General features: G+C 42.1%; 1 protein-coding gene across 1 annotated transcript in view; it reads left to right on the top strand.

The window, feature by feature from the left end:
* ADAMTS18 (ADAM metallopeptidase with thrombospondin type 1 motif 18) overlaps positions 1-20,135 on the top strand; it is a 150,253-nt gene that overhangs the window by 95,392 nt on the left and 34,726 nt on the right. The window contains exons 13-16 of the mRNA XM_052656549.1: positions 5,983-6,155; positions 10,198-10,328; positions 11,165-11,288; positions 13,325-13,569. Of these exons, the coding sequence (XP_052512509.1) occupies positions 5,983-6,155; positions 10,198-10,328; positions 11,165-11,288; positions 13,325-13,569 (673 nt within the window). The remainder of the gene's footprint in view (positions 1-5,982; positions 6,156-10,197; positions 10,329-11,164; positions 11,289-13,324; positions 13,570-20,135) is intronic.

The following is a 20,135-nucleotide window of genomic DNA, read 5'->3' as shown; positions in this document are numbered from 1 at the left end:
TCTGTGCAGTGAAGGTGGTTTCATGTTACTTTCATCGGCCCTAATTCCCGCCCGCAGTGTGTGTGAGATGTATGTTTCCTGATGGGCTGCATGATGCCAAAAGAGCTCAGGACTTGGAAACGGAAAGATCTGACTCCATATTCTGGGTCCGCCACGTATTAATGGTGTCGCTCTGGGAAGGTCGCTTGAACTTGGAGGTTGGGTTGACATATAAGATGGAGATGACAACACCCACTTCAGATGGTTTGAGGAGATTAGAAATGTGTCTGTAGAGTTTCTGGCACACTGGGGAGCATCCAGGGGACATTCAGCAAAAGGTTCTGAGGTCCATGTGGTTTTTCATTATCTTCATCCTAAACTTGGGGGCTTTCCCGGTGGCACTAGTAGTAAAGAACCCACCTGGCAGTGCAGGAGACTTAAAAACCTGGGTTCGATCCCTTGATTGGGAAGATCCCCTGGAGGGGGAAATGGCAACCCACTGCAGTATTCTTGCCTTGAGAATCTTATGGACAGAGGAGCCTGGTGGGCTACAGTCCATGGGGTCGCAAAGAGTTGGACACGATTGGGCACAAACACACACATGTCCTAAACTCACCAGGAATACGGGTGACAGAGGGTCAGTCCTCAGAGGCGACGGGGAGAGGGCTTCCTGATGAAGTTAGACGTGGGAGAAGGTGGTGGAGTAAGAAGAAAGTGATGGGACCTTGGAAAATGGTGGATTTAATTTTCCAGCATGACTTGATATGGATGTTGAGAACAGAGGCTCTTAGGCTCAGGACCTGAGTTTGGCTGCTAGTCCGCCCCTGCCTAGCTGGGTGGCCTTGGATGACTGACTCGCCCTGCCCTGCCCTACGTCTCTCGTTTGTAAAAAATGAGATAATGACAGGCTCTGCCTCATATGAGCTGGTATTCATAAGTGCTGGTCTTTATAAAGTGCCTGGTACATTGTAAGCACTGGTGTTTGGTAGGTTGAGAATGTAAATAAATAATAAAACGACAGCAAAGGGAAATTTTTGAAAAGACAAATAGTCACCTGAGTCAGCACCTGAGCTGGATCAAGAGGCCAGTTTGTTCCCCAATATAAGGGAGGGTTTGGCGATTCTTTAACCAGGGTTTGTTAGGTGGCATTTGGGATATCTCAGAGGCTAACGTAGGATCTCTAAGCTTCGGCACTCTTCGCATTTTAGGTTGAAAATTTTTCTGTTGTGAAGGTTTGTCGTGTATGTGGCAAGGTGTTTAGTAACAGTTCTGAGCTCTACCCACTCCATGCCAGTAAGATGACTCCGCCTCCCTACTCAACTTCCAAGTCATGGCAGTGAGAGTATCTCCAGATGTGGCCCAGCATCCTGAGGGGGCACAGTCATTCCCGATTAAGTCATACTGCTCTAATCAGACCCAGTAATTCACTATAATGAAAGGAAGACTTGAGATGCATTCACAGTTTAGACCGGAGTATTAAAACCACCCTCCACATACACGGAGTGTAGCCCATGTCTTGGATAGAATTGTTAGAATCATTCTATTACTTTTCGTTTTTGCAGCATATTTCATGGATCTGGTTTTCATACATCGCAACATTTTACAATCTCGATATTTTCTCAAGAACGAAAGAGATTACCTAATTCAATAGCTCTGCTGGTGAAGTGCATGAATGACGCCCCTGAGATTTAAATTAAAGCCTCTCTCATATCTGTGGGATTGAGAGCTCTCATTATAACAAGACATTGTTCTTGGAAATAGCATACTGTAATTTTAGAAACACCTAATATAAGAATTAGTCATTCAAGTGGTTCAGTTTGGTGCAATTTTATCATCTCAAACAAGATTGAGGCTAATCAGGATTTTGGTTAGTTATGAACTCTGTGAGATGGTGATGGACAGGGAGGCCTGGCGTGCTGCGATTCATGGGGTCGCAAAGAGTCGGACACGACTGAGCAACTGAACTGAACTGAACTGATGCACAAAGTCATAAATAAAGCAAGTAAATGATCGGCTGTTTTGAAACGGTTGAATCAGCTCTCCATCCTTAGTTCATGTTGTTGCCGTAAAGCTGGTTTACTCCTCTTTCAGGTTACTGATTTCTTTCTCGATTCCGCTGAAACCTTTGGTCTGTTCAGATCACTCAGCTTGAGTACTTTCATTTTTTCATGTGAAAAGCAATGTGAGCTTTTTATTTCACATAATGATGGTTTTCCCAGAGCATATTTTGTTTCATAAAAAATGAATTATTTCTGGTTGATTCATGGATTTATCAAACTTTTCAGCTTCAAAAAGACTGAAAGGTTATCTGGTTCTGGAATGGCCAGACCCAGCACATGTGGCCCTTCGTCTTTGTCCCATGTCTGTGACAGACCCATTCATCAAAGCCCCTGTGTTTTGCTGATCTCTACTCTGCCTCAGGAACCTTCTCAAAAGACTTCCAGGCATTTGCTGTCAATCAGGGTAGAACAGATGCATGAGCTGAAACCTGTTGCTTCATCTGATGATTTTGCAAATGGGTAGCCAGAGGAGACGGAGGCTCCCACTCAGAGTGGCAGCCGTTGTTCAGGTCACCAGGCTGGGCATGGGGGAGTCTAACCAAGATCCCACTGTCTTCATCCTCACTGGGAACATTTTTTTCTGGTTCCCTGGAAGAGAGCCTAGTGAAATTCCTATACACTCTGTTCAAGAAAATGAATAATGAAAATTCAAGTGGAGCAATTCAAATCATGATAAGCAAACTTGCAAAAGCATTCTGTGTGTGCTTAGTTGCTCAGTCGTGTCTGACTCTGCATCCCACGGACTGTAGCCCCCCAGGCTCCTCTGGCCATGGGATTCTCCAGGCCAGAATACTGGAGTGGGCTTGCCATGCCCTCCTCCAGGGGATATCTCCAACCCAGGGATCCAACCCAGGTATCCCACATTGCAGGCAGATTCTTTACCAGCTGAGCTACCAGGGAAGGCATTCTAGAACTCTCTAGAACATTCTCGAACTCTCCTAAAATATGAGTCCATTTGAGAAAGACTAACAGAAGAAGCATTGAATCATATCTCTGGCCCATTTTCCAACCAGTAAATTCCAGACTCAGCTGATTATCAGAATCACCAGTTGTGCTTTAAAAAAAAACAACACTGATTTCTTGACACTCCTCATCATGTATTTTTATTGAGAAAGCCTTTGAAGAAGTTCAGAAATATTTGTGTGTGTGTGTGTGTATATATATATATATATATCTGTGTCTGTGTATATTTACACATGTGTGATCGATTGTATATAAATATACATATACATACACATATATACATGTAATATATTGTATATATACATATGTTTACATATATATACACATTGTTGTTCAGTCACTATGTATTTTATATTTATATATACACATATAACCATATAATACATATGTAAATATGTATTTGTATATGTATAGTGTATATGTGTCTATATGTATACATATGTAAATATGTTATATAAATATATGTGTGTGTATGTGTATATATGGAGGGAGAGTTACATATATAAATACTTCTTAAAAACAGCTTCCCAACTGCTTGTAATGCTCAGCCACTGCAATATATAATGATCAACCAACAGTATAGCCATTTGTAGTCAGGACTGACTAAATTATTCAGAAGCAAATATGTATATACTTCATAGTAATCTAATATAAAGACAAAGTCATGCACCTAGATATTTCGGAGTTTTTTGTTTTTAATCATAAAGAACTCATTGTACCAAGGGACATCATGGTAGAATTTTCTGTTAATTTATCCTAATACTCATGTTCCAAGTTGCAGGAAAAAACGTATCTGTATTTGAAGATTTGATGGCAAAGTCCAAATTCTTGCCAGTCATTAAAAGTAGAAAGCACTTTAAAACAGTTACAATTGATTTGTCCTCTGCCCAAAACTCTCTACCGGCCGTCTCTCAGGTAATCATCACAGCCGTCCTCACTTGACACGTCAGGAGGCTGACTGAAATTGCCTGCAGAAAAGCTGGCAAGGAGCAGAGTGTGCTTCCCTTCAGATCTGCTCCGCTGTCCGCAGCCCGCCCCCGAAGCACTGGGCGTCCTCGTCTCCCTCTTTGCCTTCCCATGCCCAGCCCGCCTGCCGACCTCAGTTCCATGCAGGCACCGCCGAGCTGGACCCTCATCCTGGGGAGCCCAAAGGTGTGAGGTGGAGCTCTGTTCTGGCTCTTTCTAGCTGTGTGACCTCCACTCAGCACATCTGAGAAGTGCTGCCGGCCGTCTTTCACTTCATCTGTACACTGGGGGGATGGCTATGTGAGGCTTTTTGCTGGTTTTTTATTTGACTACCCTGGGCCTTAGTTGCGGCACGCAAGATCTTAGCTGTGGCATGCAGGCTCGGTAGTTGTGGTACATGGACTTGGTTGCCCCGCGCATGTGGGATCTCCATTCCCTCACCAGGGATCCAACCCACACCCCCTGCATTGGCAGGCGGATTCTTAACCACCGGACCACCACGGAAATCCCTGTCTGAGTTTTGAGGTCTTTTCCACGTTACACTTTCTGAATTGAAGAGTTCACAGGTGGTCCTCTTTCACTTTGTTGAATTTGAATAGTCTAAACGAAGCTTATTTGTAAAATCTCAGACTAGAGAGGCTTATGCTGAGACAATTTTAATTACGCACGACTTGTAAAGATGACCAGGAACAGAGGAAGGCTCTCATGTGGCACTTTAAGACTTTTCTAAATGCTTTTTTGGATAATGGTTTAAGAATTCTTGGTGGATTCGATCTAGCACAATAACTGCTAAATGCTTTAGTAGTTGTTCCAGAGTGTTTTGAAATAGCTTAAAAATCTCATTCTGGCGATGTGATGCTTCCCCGTTCTGTTGAATCCATTTTCACATAGGAGGATTTGATCAAATGTGCTGAAGCAAATCCAGAGGTGTTTTATAGCATTCCTGTGCTTCCTAAAGAGACAAGGAATTTTAATCACGTGTATTTATTAACTTGGATCCTTCTTCTGTGTTACATGTTTGCATTGAGCTTTTGTAAGAGATGATCTATACATGGTTTTTAGTCCATTTCATGGAAATGAAAAGAGGCAATTTCTTTGTGCCTGGAGTATGCCGGAGAAGACATTATTGGTAACTTTTTTCAGTGGGGTTGACACTCCTTTTTATTTTGCTTTCTGGTTTTTGCAGTCTACCTAGCAAGATCTTAAAGAGCTTGCCATTAGGTCATAATTATTTATGTTCTAATGGGATTCCTTACTCTGGAAACCCATTTCCCATTGTGCTTGGCAGGAAAGGCGCAGGCCACCTGCAATGTTAAAAAGTAATTATGCAGATACAAACAAGGGCATGTTCCCGCCACCCCCGAGTTTAGAATCCTGGGAATAAAGCGCATATGAGTCTGACAAAGCAAGATTGGAAAATATGGCAAGTCATACACTCAGTGTCCTACTGGACCTTGTGCATCCCAGGAGGTGCTCTACAAACTGTAGGGAGAGGAGAGGGGTTGGAGATGGGAGCCAAGCTGGGGAGGAGGCTGGATCTGCGCTGGAAGAGCTTTGGCGCCAGCAAATGGGGCCTGTGTGTTTGCATGCGTGGCACACTGAGCAAGAGCATTTAGGCATGCTTGCAGACTTCCCTAACACATGAGGTAAGAGGATGCGCACCAAGAATATGCCTCCGCCAGTCTTTATGGAAGTCACCAGAATGTTCAAATTGGATTCAGAGGTAGCAAATACATTCCATCTAACATGGCAATTGATGAACAGTGGTTGTATCTACCCTAGGGCCATGTAGAGAAAAGAAAGCAGAGAACAAGAAAAATTGTTGGTTGATTAGTGATGTCTGCCATGGGTACAAGAAGGATTGTGGGCCACATATTTCCACTGTTGTAATCGACTGGTTCCACTGCCATACACTGTGGCCACCATGATGATGGTCCCTCCCTGTAATATTGCCTGTGACTAATAGTGAGCCCTTTGCTTGCCAGTATTTAAAGAGCTTTAATCTTCTTTGCAGGCCTCAGTATGGTGGCAAGTTCTGTCCTGGCTCTAGCCGTGTTTATCAGCTGTGCAATATTAACCCTTGTGATAAAAACAGCTTGGATTTCCGAGCCCAGCAGTGTGCAGAGTATAACAGCAAACCTTTCCGTGGATGGTTCTACCAGTGGAAACCCTATATGAAAGTGGAAGGTAATTTGGTCTCTATGAACCTCAAACAAATATATCTCCATGTGAACAGTAATGTGAATGAACAGCACAGAAAAAATTGTTGCCTGTATAAAAGAGTTTCAGTGTTTACCTTTCATTACCCGGGCCCATCCTGGCCCAGGTTTTCATTCAGTTCTGTGGGTTTGTTTATTTTGCCACATTTTTTTTTTTCACAAGACATCCCTTGCCTCCCACATGTATAAGTTGAAGAGGTCATGTGTTTGGAATGTACTTATGTTTCTAAACTTACTTTTGACATTTCAGCAATTAAGTCTCCCAGGAATGTTAATTGCAGTTGGTATGAACTGTCCAGACCAAAAACTCATGAAACCATATCTGCCCCATGGAGACACCATTCTCAGTAACTGACATGGTAGATGATAACAGACATGGGAAGACCTATTTTCAGAGTGTATGCACACACACACACAAACACACACACACACCATGAATAAGAAATATCTCTATATAAAATTCTTGGTACTTACTATCGCAAAGTAATACCTTGTATTTGAACTTTTACATTGATTAGTTTTGATTTTCAGCTCAACATCAAAATTTAGTTACCATGTATGTAAGTACCAGATTTAATGTACTTTCTGTTACAGAAACAGAATAATTCTGTACAAAATAAGCTGAGACCATTCTGTTTGTTTCCTATCAATGTTTTTCCACTCACTCACTTTATCAGAACTCATCTACCCTCCCTTGGAAAAGGATAAATGTGAACCCCAGTCAGACATATGCAGAATGGGAAGAGATCAGATTTAATGATAATTCATGGGAAATAAGACTGAGGGCTGCTTCTGCACAAAAGCTCAAAATGAACCTATATTATCAATAACCAAAAGGAACTGATGTAATCAGACCTCATTATAATAAGTATTAAATAGCTTCTACAAATCAGAGGTGATACTACAACTTTGCTCAATATCAGCAAATGTTACAAAATATTTTCTGATTTCAAATTTCTGTCACTAATATTATTGCAGCTTTACGAGGTAGAGAACTTGCCATTTCATTCATTCATCCAACAGATACTGATTGAGGACCTCCTCCTGGGAGACTCTCTGCTCCATGCAGAGGCGAGTACATTGAATAAAACAGAGACCCCAGCCATAGGGTCTCACGTCCTACTGCAGGAGACACAAAAGTTTAGGCTTTCTCATCCTTTCCTCTTCTCTCTTTGACACTTACTTAAAATCATAGAAGACAGACCATGATTTGAAGGTCTGTGACATTCATGCTGCTTGCGCAGAATCAGGGAAAGACTTTTCATAAATCTAGATGGTCTCTGTCTTACACTGATTAGCTTTTTCTTCTGTATTCCTTTTTTTAAATGGAAGTGTAGTTGATTTACAATGTCTGTTAGTCTTAAGTGTGCAGGAAAATGATTCAGTTATATATGTATATATGCTTTTTCAGATTGTTTCCCCTTATAGGCTATTGCAAGATATTGAGTACAGCTGTCTATGCTATACAGTAGGACCTTGCTGTTTATCTATTTTATATGCTGCTGCTAAGTCGCTTCAGTCGTGTCCGACTCTCTGCGACCCCATAGACGGCAGCCCACCAGGCTCTCCTGTCCCTGGGATTTTCCAGGCACGAACACTGGAGTGGGCTGCCATTTCCTTCTCCAATGCAGGAAAGTGAAAAGTGCAAGTGAAGTCACTCAGTCGTGTCCGACTCTCAGCAACCCCATGGACTGCAGCCTACCAGGCTCCTCCACCCATAGGATTTTCCAGGCAAGAGTACTGGAGTGGGGTGCCATCGCCTTCTCCATCTATTTTATATATACTAGTGCATATCTGTTAATCCCAAATTTAATTTATTAAATTAATTTATCTTAATTTATCCCCTACCCCAATTTCTGTGTTTCTAATAGACTAGTTCCTAAACTTTCTCAGGAACCTGTGTGGAAACACTGAACTTTCTAGAACTTGTTAATTCTTAGGAATGATGGAGAAAAGAGAGGGTATATGTTTTCTAGCTCCCTAATCTCACATGCACTGAGTAGGACTCATGAAATAAAAATGTTATTAGAAAAAATTCCTAGGTGAGAAAAAGAATCGAATCTATCCATACGGCTGCACATTTGGGCCATAGTGACTGCCCTTCTCTCCTGTTTTTGACTCTGTCTTTTATTGAGTGGTTTGTGAAAGGCATTCACTTGCGAACTGTTCACACATTTGTTGTCAAACTGTTGTCAAGGACTTCACACAGCATCGCCCACATCAAGTCTCATGTGAGCAGCGTCATGTGGAATTCCTGGCCGAAAAGGACTCTTTCTATGGGAGAAATTGGCACAATAACGCCTTTCTGATAACAAAAGCTCTCTAAAGATAATACTTTATTTTTGCATGTGATACCAAACACTTCTCAGAGACCTAACATTGTTTTAGTCTTAATGTTTAGTTTGTTTGCTTCCTCTGCCTTTTCATGATTTGACTCTTTTCTGTATGTTTTGTAAACGTTATTGACCATATGCCTTTTTTCCAAAGTGCCTAAAACATTCCCTCTTAACAGACTGAATAAATATCTAAAATCATTGTGCCTGTCCTAAATCACAATCAGAAAATTATGACCTATGGGCCAAATCTGACCCTTTTTTAAAACATATTTTTTTTAAGTGGACCACTTTTAAAGTCTTTACTGAATTTGTTACAATACTGCTTCTGCTTTATGACTTGGTTTTTTTGGCCCAAAGGCACATGTGATCTTAGCTCTCAGACCAGGGAACGAACCCATACCCCCTGCACTGGAAGGCAAAGTCTCAACCACTGGGCCACCAGGGAAGCCCCTGACCCGTCTTTTCAAATATTGTTTTATTGTGACCCAGCAATACTGCTTCGTTCACATGCTATTAATAGCTGACCTCAGGGTCTATGAAATCTTAAATACTTACTATCCAAGGAGGATAGGGACACAAGCCACCAATCACTTGTATTGTGGCTCTTAGGATTAGGAAAATAAAGTTCTCATGTATTAATGTTAAAGTATTATATGGATTACTAAAAGGAGTTCATGTGTTAAAAAGCCACATACATCTGCCCTCAGGCATACATGCGCACACACACCCACATGGAAAACTGTAACATTTCCCACCTTGATCATCAGTTCAGTTCAGTTCAGACACTCAATCGTGTCTGACTCTTTGCGACCCCATGAATCACAGCACGCCAGGCCTCCCTGTCCATCACCAACTCCCGGAGTTCACTCAGACTCACGTACATCGAGTCAGTGATGCCATCCAGCCATCTCATCCTCTGTTGTCCCCTTCTCCTCCTGTGCCCAATCCCTCCCAGCATCAGAGTCTTTTCCAATGAGTCAACTCTTCGCATGAGGTGGCCAAAGTACTGGAGTTTCAGCGTTAGCATCATTCCCTCCAAAGAAATCCCAGGGCTGATCTCCTTCAGAATGGACTGGTTGGATCTCCTTGCAGTCCAAGGGACTCTCAAGAGTCTTCTCCAACACCACAGTTAAAAAGCATCAGTTCTTCGGTGCTCAGCCTTCTTCACAGTCCAACTCTCACATCCATACATGACCACTGGAAAAACCATAGCCTTGACTAGACAGACCTTTGTTGGCAAAGTAATGTCTCTGCTTTTCAATATGCTATCTAGGTTGGTCATAGCTTTCCTTCCAAGGAGTAAGCGTCTTTTTAATTTCATGGCTGTAGTCACCATCTGCAGTGATTTTGGAGCCCCAAAAAAGAAAGTCTGACACTGTTTCCACTGTTTCCCCATCTATTTGCCATGAAGTGATGGGACCAGATGCCATGATCTTCGTTTTCTGAATGTTGAGCTTTAAGTCAACTTTTTCACTCTCCTCTTTCACTTTCATCAAGAGGCTTTTTAGTTCCTTTTCACTTTCTGCCATAAGGGTGGTATCATCTGCATATCTGAGGTTATTAACCTTGATCATAGTAGCTTTCTAAATAAATTTAACTCATCTTTTCGGTAATCACGTCATTGTCCTAGGATTTCCTCTTGACCGTGACCTCGTTTGATCTCTTTGCTTCTAGAGGAAGACCGATGTAAACTGTACTGCAAGGCTGAGAACTTTGAATTCTTTTTCGCCATGTCCAGCAAGGTGAAAGACGGGACTCCTTGTTCCCCAAACAAGAACGACGTTTGCATTGATGGGATCTGTGAAGTAAGAGAACATTTCTTCTTTGGAACATGTGGTCATGCTTGTGCTGCCTCCTATTAAATTTATAGCGGGAGAAGTGTGGCGGGAGATTCTTATGTCTGGATAAGAGCAGCTGGTGAAGGGAAAAGGGTAACATTTCAAGTTGGATGTGAGTTTTTATCTCCAAGTCCCTGCTCACTTTCTGCATGACCCCTGTCCTGTGTTTTGAATTTCTCTTTCACTCCCTTTCCACATACGGAGGTGCTGATATGTGCTACTTTACATGAAAGTTTGTAAAAAATAAGAATGGAGATAACAGTGGCAGGAGACTTTTCTTGCGTGTTCACTAAGTACACGCAGTACATGCTTAGAACTTTGTAAATGTGCTTGGAAATAGCATTTCTGTTTACTTGGGGTGAGTTTTTCTTTTTCTTCCGGTATCTACTTTCTCTTTTCAATTTGATTGTGAGCTCCGTGATCTTTTAAGGGAGTGTGAGCGTCCTTGGGTTGGTGCTGGGGGGAGGAGGGGCAGTCCCAGCATTTTTATGTTTCACTGGTAGAACTGGCCTGAGTAAATTCCTCTCCCATTAACAGCAGTAGTGGCTTTTCATTCCAGTTTTACAGATGAAAGCTCTAAGCCTTAGAGAAGTTTTGTGACTTCCCTGATCATATGTCTAGTGATGGCAGAGGAAGGATTTGAATCCCTAGTCAAACTTGAGACTCTGCTCTTAATCATAAAGGTGCACCACCTTCCTAATATTTAGTAAATACAGAAAACCATGTATACGTTTTGGTTATTCTAAGCCAGTGGCTTCTCAAATGTTTGATTTTCTCACTCTTTTTTTGTTTTTTGGTCACAGCCAGTGGGATGTGATCATGAACTTGGCTCTAAAGCAGTTTCAGATGCCTGTGGTGTTTGCAAAGGTGATAACTCAACTTGCAAGTTTTATAAAGGCCTGTACCTCAACCAGCACAAAGCAAATGGTAAGAAATGCTGCAGATTCAGTGCTATGAGCGGTGGGACATGTCCTTTGCTGCCAAATGAATTTGAGACTTGCTAAACATGATCCAGCTTTTCGCTGGCTCCTATGATGCGTGGAAGATGGTGGCTTTTGATGCTTTGTTATTGTTCAGTCACTCAGTCGTGTCCGACTCTTGACACCATGAACTGCAGCACGCCAATCTTCCCTGTCCTTCGCCATCTCCTGGAGATTGCTCAAACTCATATCCATTGAGTAAATGATGCCATCCAACCATCTCATCCTCGGTCATCCCCTTCTCCTCCCGCTTTCAATCTTTCCCAGCATCAGGGTCTTTTCTAATGAGTCAGTTCTTCACATCAGGTGGCCAGATTATTGGAGCTTCAGCATCAGTCCTTCCAATGAATATTCAGGACTAATTTCCTTTAGCATGGACTGGTTGGATCTTCTTGCAGTCCAAGGGACTCTCAAGAGTCTCTTCAACACCACAGTTTAAAAGAATCAATTCTTTAGCACTCAGCTTTCTTTATAGTCCAACTCTCACGTCCAGACATGACTACTGGAAAAACCGTTGCTTTGACTAGATGGACCTTTGTTGGCAATGTCTCTGCTTTTTAATATGCTGTCTAGGTTGGTCATAACTTTTCTTCCAAGCAGCAAGTGTCTTTTAATTTCATGTCTTCAGTCACCATCTGCAGTGATTTTGGAACCCAAGAAAATAAAGTCTATAACTGTTTCCAGTTTTTCCCATCTCTTTGCCATGAAGTGATGGGACCAGATGCTATGATCTTTGTTTTTGAATATTGAGTTTTAAGCCAGCTTTTTCACTCTCCTCTTTCACCTTCATTAAGAAGTTCTTTAGTACGTCTTCGCTTTCTGCCATAAGGGTGGTGTCATCTGCATACCTGAGGTTATTGAGATTTCTCCCTGCAGTCTTGATTCCAGCTTGTGCTTCATCCAGCCCAGCATTTCGCATTATTTACTCTGCATGTAAGTTAAATAAGCAGGATGACAATATACAGCCTTGATGTACTCCTTTCCCAATTTTGAACCAGTCCATTGTTCCATGTCCAATTCTAACTGTTGCTTCTTGACCTGCATACGGATTTCTCAGGAGGCAGGTCAGGTGTTCTGCTATTGCCATCTCTCTAAGAATTTTCTACCGTTTGTTGTGATCCACACAGTCAAAGGCTTTAGCATAGTCAATGAAGCAGATATTTTTCTGAAATTCTCTTGCTTTTTCGATGATCCAGTGGATGTTGGCAATCTGATCTCTGGTTCCTCTGCCTTTTCTAAATCTGTCTTGAACATCTGGAAGTTGTCGGTTCACGTATTGTTACTTATGCAAGAGCAAAGGAGGATGAGAAGTTTTAGCAATACAAACATCCAGAGGTGTGTTCAACAAATGCCTTTCTGCTGAGCAATTTCAATATGCTGTGACACCTGTATTTGTTAAACAAAGAACATATTGTGGAACTTTTAAAAAATATATGTATTTATTTATTTGGTTGTACCAGTCTTAGCTGTGGCATGTGAGATCTAGTTCCCTGACCAGGGACCAAACCTGGGCCCCTTGCACTGGGAGTGCAGAGTCTTAGCCACTGGGCCACCAGGGAAGTCCCTGTATTATGGAACTTAGATGGTCCACACTTAAAACGTAAGATGCATACTTGAAGCAGTTATCTCACCATCTTGAGTAGAATTGAGCTTCGAGCCCTGTCTTCTGCACACCACAGTTGAGACTAGGCAGTTCCAAGTTTTTTTCCAGATTGATTAAAAATAAAAAGCATCTTTGAGTTTCGTGGCCTTTGTCGTTCAGAAAAAGAGAAGTGTGTCTTCTGTCCGCATGCATGTGCTTGGGGAAAGTACATCATTTTCTCTCTAGGGTGTTCCTACCACTTGAAAAATGGAATAACTGAGTGTTTTCACTGCGTAGGAGTAGAAATGAGCCGCACTCTGTAAGGAGGGCCGCTGCATCTCTCTGACGGGGTCTCCCGCGGGTGACGTGGATGACAAAGATGTTCTGCTCTCTCCACTTAGAGTATTATCCGGTGGTCACCATCCCAGCGGGCGCCCGCAGCATCGAGGTCCAGGAGCTGCAGATATCCTCCAGCTACCTTGCAGTCCGAAGCCTCAGTCACAAGTATTACCTCACAGGGGCCTGGAGCGTCGACTGGCCAGGGGAGTTTGCCTTTGCGGGGACCGTGTTTGAGTACCAGCGTGCCTTCAACCGCCCTGAATGCCTGTCTGCCCCGGGCCCCATCAATGAGACGCTGGTCATTGAAGTAAGCCCCTTCTCTTTATTCGGCTCTCACTGCCTCTTGCTGCGTGTCTAGTGATGACCCCCATTTAAGCTAGCTTAAAGAACCACTAGTTCACACTGTATCCTAACAGGCTAAAGCTCAAAGGGCAAAGACAGCCCCTTCATTTAGGGGAAGAGGGATCCAGTGGGTCCCTGGGAGAACGTGCCAACTTTCACATTTAGATGCCAGCCTTCCACCAGTCCACCTGGCTGTTCAGTTTGCTGAGGAATATCCCAGGGATCATTTTTTACATGATTCCAGTTTGTCTGCATCTGCCGTTTGGATAGTCTGTTCATAGTTATTCATTACATAGATCTACCGGCCTTGGAGGCAGAGTGGCATAGTGGGAAGAACACTTGCTTGATGGCTAGACAGTTTTGGAGAAGGAAATGGCAGCCCACTCCAGTATTCTCGCCTGGAGAACCCTGTGGACAGAGGAGCCTGGTGGGCTGCCACCTGTGGGGTCGCACACAGTCGGACACAACTGAAGCAGCTTAGCAGCAGCAAGACAGTTTTATAGAGCAAGCCAATCACTCTTTTGGCTGCCGTTTTCTTTAGAGGTGAGAAGAGAAATGAATGGATAACAACGAGGAGAGTGAAAACAGCCACCATATCTGCAAATGACTCCGTAACAGAATTGTCACGGAGACTTTGTCTTTGGTCCTCGTCACATCTCGGGTTTGCTTCCTCCAGTTTATAAAACAGGGCCAGTCGTGTGCTTTCAGAGGCATGTGGTATGTCTGAGGTGTGTAGAAGTCCCTGTGCCCACCACGTACCGAGGACTTAGGTAACCAAGCACTCCTGTTAGTCATTCAGCTTCAATCTCTCACTTGCAAAACTGGGGCAGGAACCCTGCCTCACTGACTTGCCAGAAAAATAAGCAATGAAGTGTGATGAAGAAATGTTAACAGATTTGCCTAGCTCACGTAGCTGGGAAAAAAGCAGAGTTGACTTGGAGTCCAAATCTTTTCCATCTACGAGTATGATATCTGCTCTCAGGCTAGTCATATTGCTCTGCTCTTTTCAAATCAAAGAAACAAGTCTAATTCAACTATTTCTATTATTATTATTTCAGGTACTAACCCAACATTTACTAAGAAAGATGAATTAAAAAAGAGGTTAAAAGTATGACTACATGTAACTCCGCCCACCTTGGAAGGACCTATTTTATTTTTATTGCTTTTGCTATGTGATGCATTTTTAATTTCTTTACTTTATATTGGAGTATAGTTGATTATCAATGTGTTAATTTGAGGTGTACAGCAAAGCGATTCAGTTATACATATATCTATTGTGTTTTTTTTGGATTCTGTTCCCATTTAGGTTATTACAGAGTATTGAGTAGAGTTCCCTCTGCTATAATTTTCTTTACCAGCTGAGCCACAAGGGAAGCCCAAGAATACTGAAGTGGGTAGCCTATCCCTTCTCCAGGGGATCCTCCTGACCCAGGAATCAAACTGGGATCTCCTGCAATGCAGGCAGATTCTTTACCAGCTGATTTATCAGGGAAGCCCCTGTGCTATACAGTAGGTCCTTATTGGTATCTATAAATATTTTAAATATAGCAGTATGTGCATGTTAATCCCAAACTTCCAAACATACAGCTCAACCTTCCCCACCACATTCTCTGCTGATGACTGTAAGTTCATTCTCTAAATCTGTAAATCTGTTCCTGTTATGTAAATAAGTTCATTCACATCGTTTTTTAAAGTTTCCAAATATAAGTGATAGCATACGACATTTGCCTTTCTCAGCCTGACCTACCTGACTTACACGATCATCGTTTGGTCAATCCATGTTGCTGTTGCTGCAAGTGGCATCATTTCACTGTTTTTTATGCCGAATATCCCACTGTTTATATGTACCATGCCTCTGTCAGTGGGCATTGAGATTGCTTCGCGCCTTGGCTTTTGTAAATCGCGCTGCAGAGAAGGTTGGGGTGCATGTGTCTTTTTGAAGTAATGGTTTTCTCCAGATAAATGCCCAGGAGTGGGACTGCTATGTCATGTGGTAGCTCTGTTTTAGTGTTTTAAGTGAACTCCATACTGTTCTCCATAGTGGTTGTGCCAATTTACATTCCCACCAACAGTGCAGGGGCATTCTCATTTCTCCACACACTCTCCAGCATTTATTTTTTGTAGATTTTTTGGTGATGGCCTTTCTGACTGGTATAATGTGATAGCTCATTGTACTTTTGGTTTGCATTTCTCTGATAATTAAATGTGGAGCATTTTTTCTTGTGCTTTTTGGCGATCTGTATGTTTTCTATGGAGAAATGTCGCTTGCGATCTCTCCAGTTTTTGATAGGGTTTTTTGGTGTTTTTGACATAGCGCTGTCAGGTCTTTTATTTCAGAAGATGAAATTAGGAACCCCAAATCAAACTGGTTTTATCTTAGGGTAGTTTGGAGTTCAACAATGAATCCAGCCCCTGAAATCAGCCTGTAATTACATGGAAGGCATAGGAATTGAACTTTCTGGTTAAAGATTTTGAGACTTGTTTTTCAGTCCTAATTTTTTAGATGGACATGTTTGTTTTCTTTTCTCTCAAGCATCTGAGCAGCAAATGTCTTTTCTTTAGAAAAGGTATATTTTCTTTAAAGATATATTTAGCTTGCAAGGAATCAGTTTTAGAGCAACATGGCTTCCTAAGTTTTACCATGAGGCCTTTGATCCATCTCTAAGCAAATGTACACAAACCAAGTTCTGTGGCTAGAAAATTACTGAATCAGAAGGTGGGTACCTCTCACAGCTTCTGCCACCAGCGACCGGAACTGAGTCCAGATGATTCCTCACGAGAAACACGTGTTTTCCTGCTTAATGACAAGCAACCATTTTTTGTTGTTGTTTCTCTGTCCAATTTTCTTCATAATTACAAAGCCCTTCTGGTAGGTTTTCACAGTTCTGTCTGTAATTTAAGGTTTGCTGTTAACCATAAGTTATCTTCAGGAAAACCACAACAAAGAATGAGACAAGAAGTGATGGAAAGTGCAAAGCAGAATCACAGAGCTCCTTCTGACTTTCATCTTTAGAACCTGAATGTCCCCTGTCATTGTCTGTGTTGATCAAATTAAACAGATAATGGACACATTGTCACTGAATACTATGCCAGCCTCAAGCTGAGAAGTTTTATTTGTGCTTTGCTTAATTTAAGCATCCCTTCTTATCTCATTTATCTATGTTATTTAATTGTGATTAAAACTAAATCTTTGGACTGTTCACTGGGTCTAAACATTTTCCTAATGATTAGTGGCTATTTTTGAGAAATGAAAAGAATGATCTTCATTGGTGATGGAGTTCTACAAAAGCCATCAGCTACATCATCTATCTCCTTGCAAATACATAGAATTCCTGGTCATCCAGTGGTTAGAATTCCATGTTCTCACTGCTGAGAGCCCAGGTTCAATCCCTGGTTGGGGAACTGAGATCCTAGCAGCCTCAGGGCATGGCTAAAAAACAAACCAACAAAAACAGCTGGTTTGTCCTCGCAAATACAGACAGATCCTTGGGTGCGGGTGGAAACCAAAATGTAAGGGGAAAAATTGGGCTGATCTAAATACAATTATAAAACATAAAGCCTTTCCCAGATTCAACTGGGTATGCATGGTTTTCTAAAATTTCATTACTATATAAACATGATTAAAACTACAATAGGATCTCTATTAATACAAAATGGTAGTTTTACCACAATGCAGTAAGGTCACATTCGCCTAGCTATTGTTTTTACAACAGCTTTATGTACACATTCTGCTTATAGATTCAGTGAAAGATCCAGTTGATGTGCTTGGAATGTGGCTTGTCTGAAAATAATCCACAGGGAAACTTGTATGATTAATTGGCCATGCCTTGCTTGTATTCTTTAAAGGAGGCATGGTTTCATTCAAAACTAGCAACTATTTTAAAAAATCCAACTCAGTAACCTAGTATTATATCTATTTTATCTTTTAAAAGAATTTGGGTTAATGACTATAATATTTAAATTGTACATTATTGCTCTCAGAAGAATATGGTCAAATTTGAGGTCAGTTTTTATCACATGCTCATGCCTCTCCAAAACTGATAGAACACAGTGATTCTAAAAACTGAAAAAATCACAATAAGCAATACATTACATTTTCTAAAACTAGACTATGTATCAGTATCCAAGCCATCCATCCACGGCCATCTTCTTTAAAGAAAGGAAGTTCAAGTTCATATGCCTTTCCATGCAACTGCGAATTGAATCAAAATGAATACTTCTGGAGCCAAAAATATGTTCACTCCAATATGAATTGTTGAATGTGTTTTACAATCCCATGGGATGCTGAAATCGAAGTGTGGGAACCTAACAAAATGGAAAATGCTGTTCTACCCACAGAAAGTGTGTGTTAGTCGCTCAGTCGTGCCCGACTCTTTGCGACCCCATGGACTGCAATCCATCAGGTTCCTCTGTCCATGAGATTTTCCAGGCAAGGATACTGGAGTGGGTTGCCATTTCCTTCTCCAGGGGATCTTCCCAACCCAGGGATCGAACCCAGGTCTCCTGCATTGCAGACAGATTCTTTACCGACTGACCTACCCACAGAAAGTACAAGTCTGTGAAAGAAAGCGCTTTCTCTCTTGGCCTCTTAAAATGACTGCATGGTCACTAAGCTCTTACTATAGTGTAAAACTCAGCAGAAGGGTGTGTGACAGTGTAAGGATAAGGTCCCTGTTTATATCTCATTCATTTATGTTAATCAGATCCTCTCAATACCTTAGCTAACTCCTATCTTCAGCTACCTTGGCATGTATTGATTTAGGTAGCTACCTTCAAAGCAATATTCCTCTGTTTATTTCCTCTCAGTGTCTGACTTAAAAAAAAAAAAAAAAACAACCAAACTTTCTGTTGAGTGCCCATTCACTGCCCAGCCCTATATAGACATTGGAGATACATAAATGTTTAAGACATAAATCATGTCTAGTCAAAGCTATGGTTTTTCCAGTGGTCATTTGTGGATGTGAGAGTTGGACCAAAAAGCAAGCTGAGCACTGAAGAACTGATGCTTTTCAACTGTGGTGTTGACAAAGACTCTTGAGAGTCCCTTGGACAACAAGGAGATCCAACTAGTCCATCCTAAAGGAAGTCAGTCCTGAATATTCATTGGAAGGACTCATGCTGAAGCTGAAACTCCAATACTTTGGCCACATGATGCGAAGAGCTGACTCATTGGAAAAGACCCTGATGCTGGGAAAGATTGAAGGCAGGAGGAGAAAGGGACGACAGACGATGAGATGGTTGGATAGCATCACGGACTCAATGGACATGACTTTGAGTAAACTCTGGGAGTTGGTGATGGACAGGGAGGCCTGGCATGCTGCAGTCCATGGGGTTTCAAAGAGTTGGACACAACCGAGCGACTGAACTGAGCTGAACATGTCGCCGAATCATTATAGTTGCAGGTCTTTAAGGAATGTAAAGAGTGAGTTTTGGTATGTGAGTCCCATTCTTTTTGAAGCAATGTGAGTTTGAACAGGAAGCACCTCTTTAAACTGTTGGTGATACAGGTCCCTCTGATACTACTGTGTTACTCTGCATGAGGCACTTAAACTGTCTGATGATAGTTTATGATACTTTGGGAAATAATTTCCCCAGGCTAAACTAATATCCTCTGCTCTGTCCTGTAGCACTATCCTGAAGCACTTCTAAGCACCTGAAACCCTCTATTGCTGAGAGATCTTTGTAGCTTCCATAGTCAGCATAGTATCTAGAACATCAGTTCAGTTCAGTTCAGTTCAGTCACTCAGTCGTGTCCGACTCTTTGCGACCCCATGAATCGCAGCACGCCAGGGCTTCCTGTCCATCACCAACTCCCGGAGTTAACCCAGACTCACGTCCATCGAGTCCGTGATGCCATCCAGCCATCTCATCCTCGGTCGTCCCCTTCTCCTCCTGCCCCCAATCCCTCCCAGCATCAGAGTCTTCTCCAATGAGTCAACTCTTCGCATGAGGTGGCCAAAGTATACCAGAGTTTCAGCTTTAGCTGAAATCCCAGGGCTGATCTCCTTCAGAATGGACAGGTTGGATCTCCTTGCTGTCCAAGGGACTCTCAAGAGTCTTCTCCAACACCACAGTTCAAAAGCATCAATTCTTCGGTGCTCAGCCTTCTTCACAGTCCAACTCTCACATCCATACATGACTATTGGAAAAATCGTAGCCTTGACTAGACGGACCTTTGTTGGCAAAGTAATGTCTCTGCTTTTCAATATGCTATCTAGGTTGATCATAACTTTTCTTCCAAGGAGTAAGCATCTTTTAATTTCATGGCTGCGATCACCATCTGCAGTGATTTTGGAGCTCAAAAAAATAAAGTCTGACACTGTTTCCACTGTTTCCCCATCTATTTCCCATGAAGTGATGGGGCTGGGTGCCATGATCTTCGTTTTCTGAATGTTGAGTTTTAAGCCAACTTTTCACTCTCCTCTTTCACTTTCATCAAGAGGCTTTTTAGTTCCTTTTCACTTTCTGCCATAAGGGTGGTGTCATCTGCATATCTGAGGTTATTGATATTTCTCCCAGCAATCTTGATTC

The sequence above is a fragment of the Budorcas taxicolor genome, chromosome 18, assembly GCF_023091745.1.
Source record: "Budorcas taxicolor isolate Tak-1 chromosome 18, Takin1.1, whole genome shotgun sequence".
In the NCBI taxonomy this organism is placed as follows: Eukaryota; Metazoa; Chordata; class Mammalia; order Artiodactyla; family Bovidae; genus Budorcas; species Budorcas taxicolor.
This window is presented reverse-complemented; position numbering and strand designations above follow the sequence as displayed.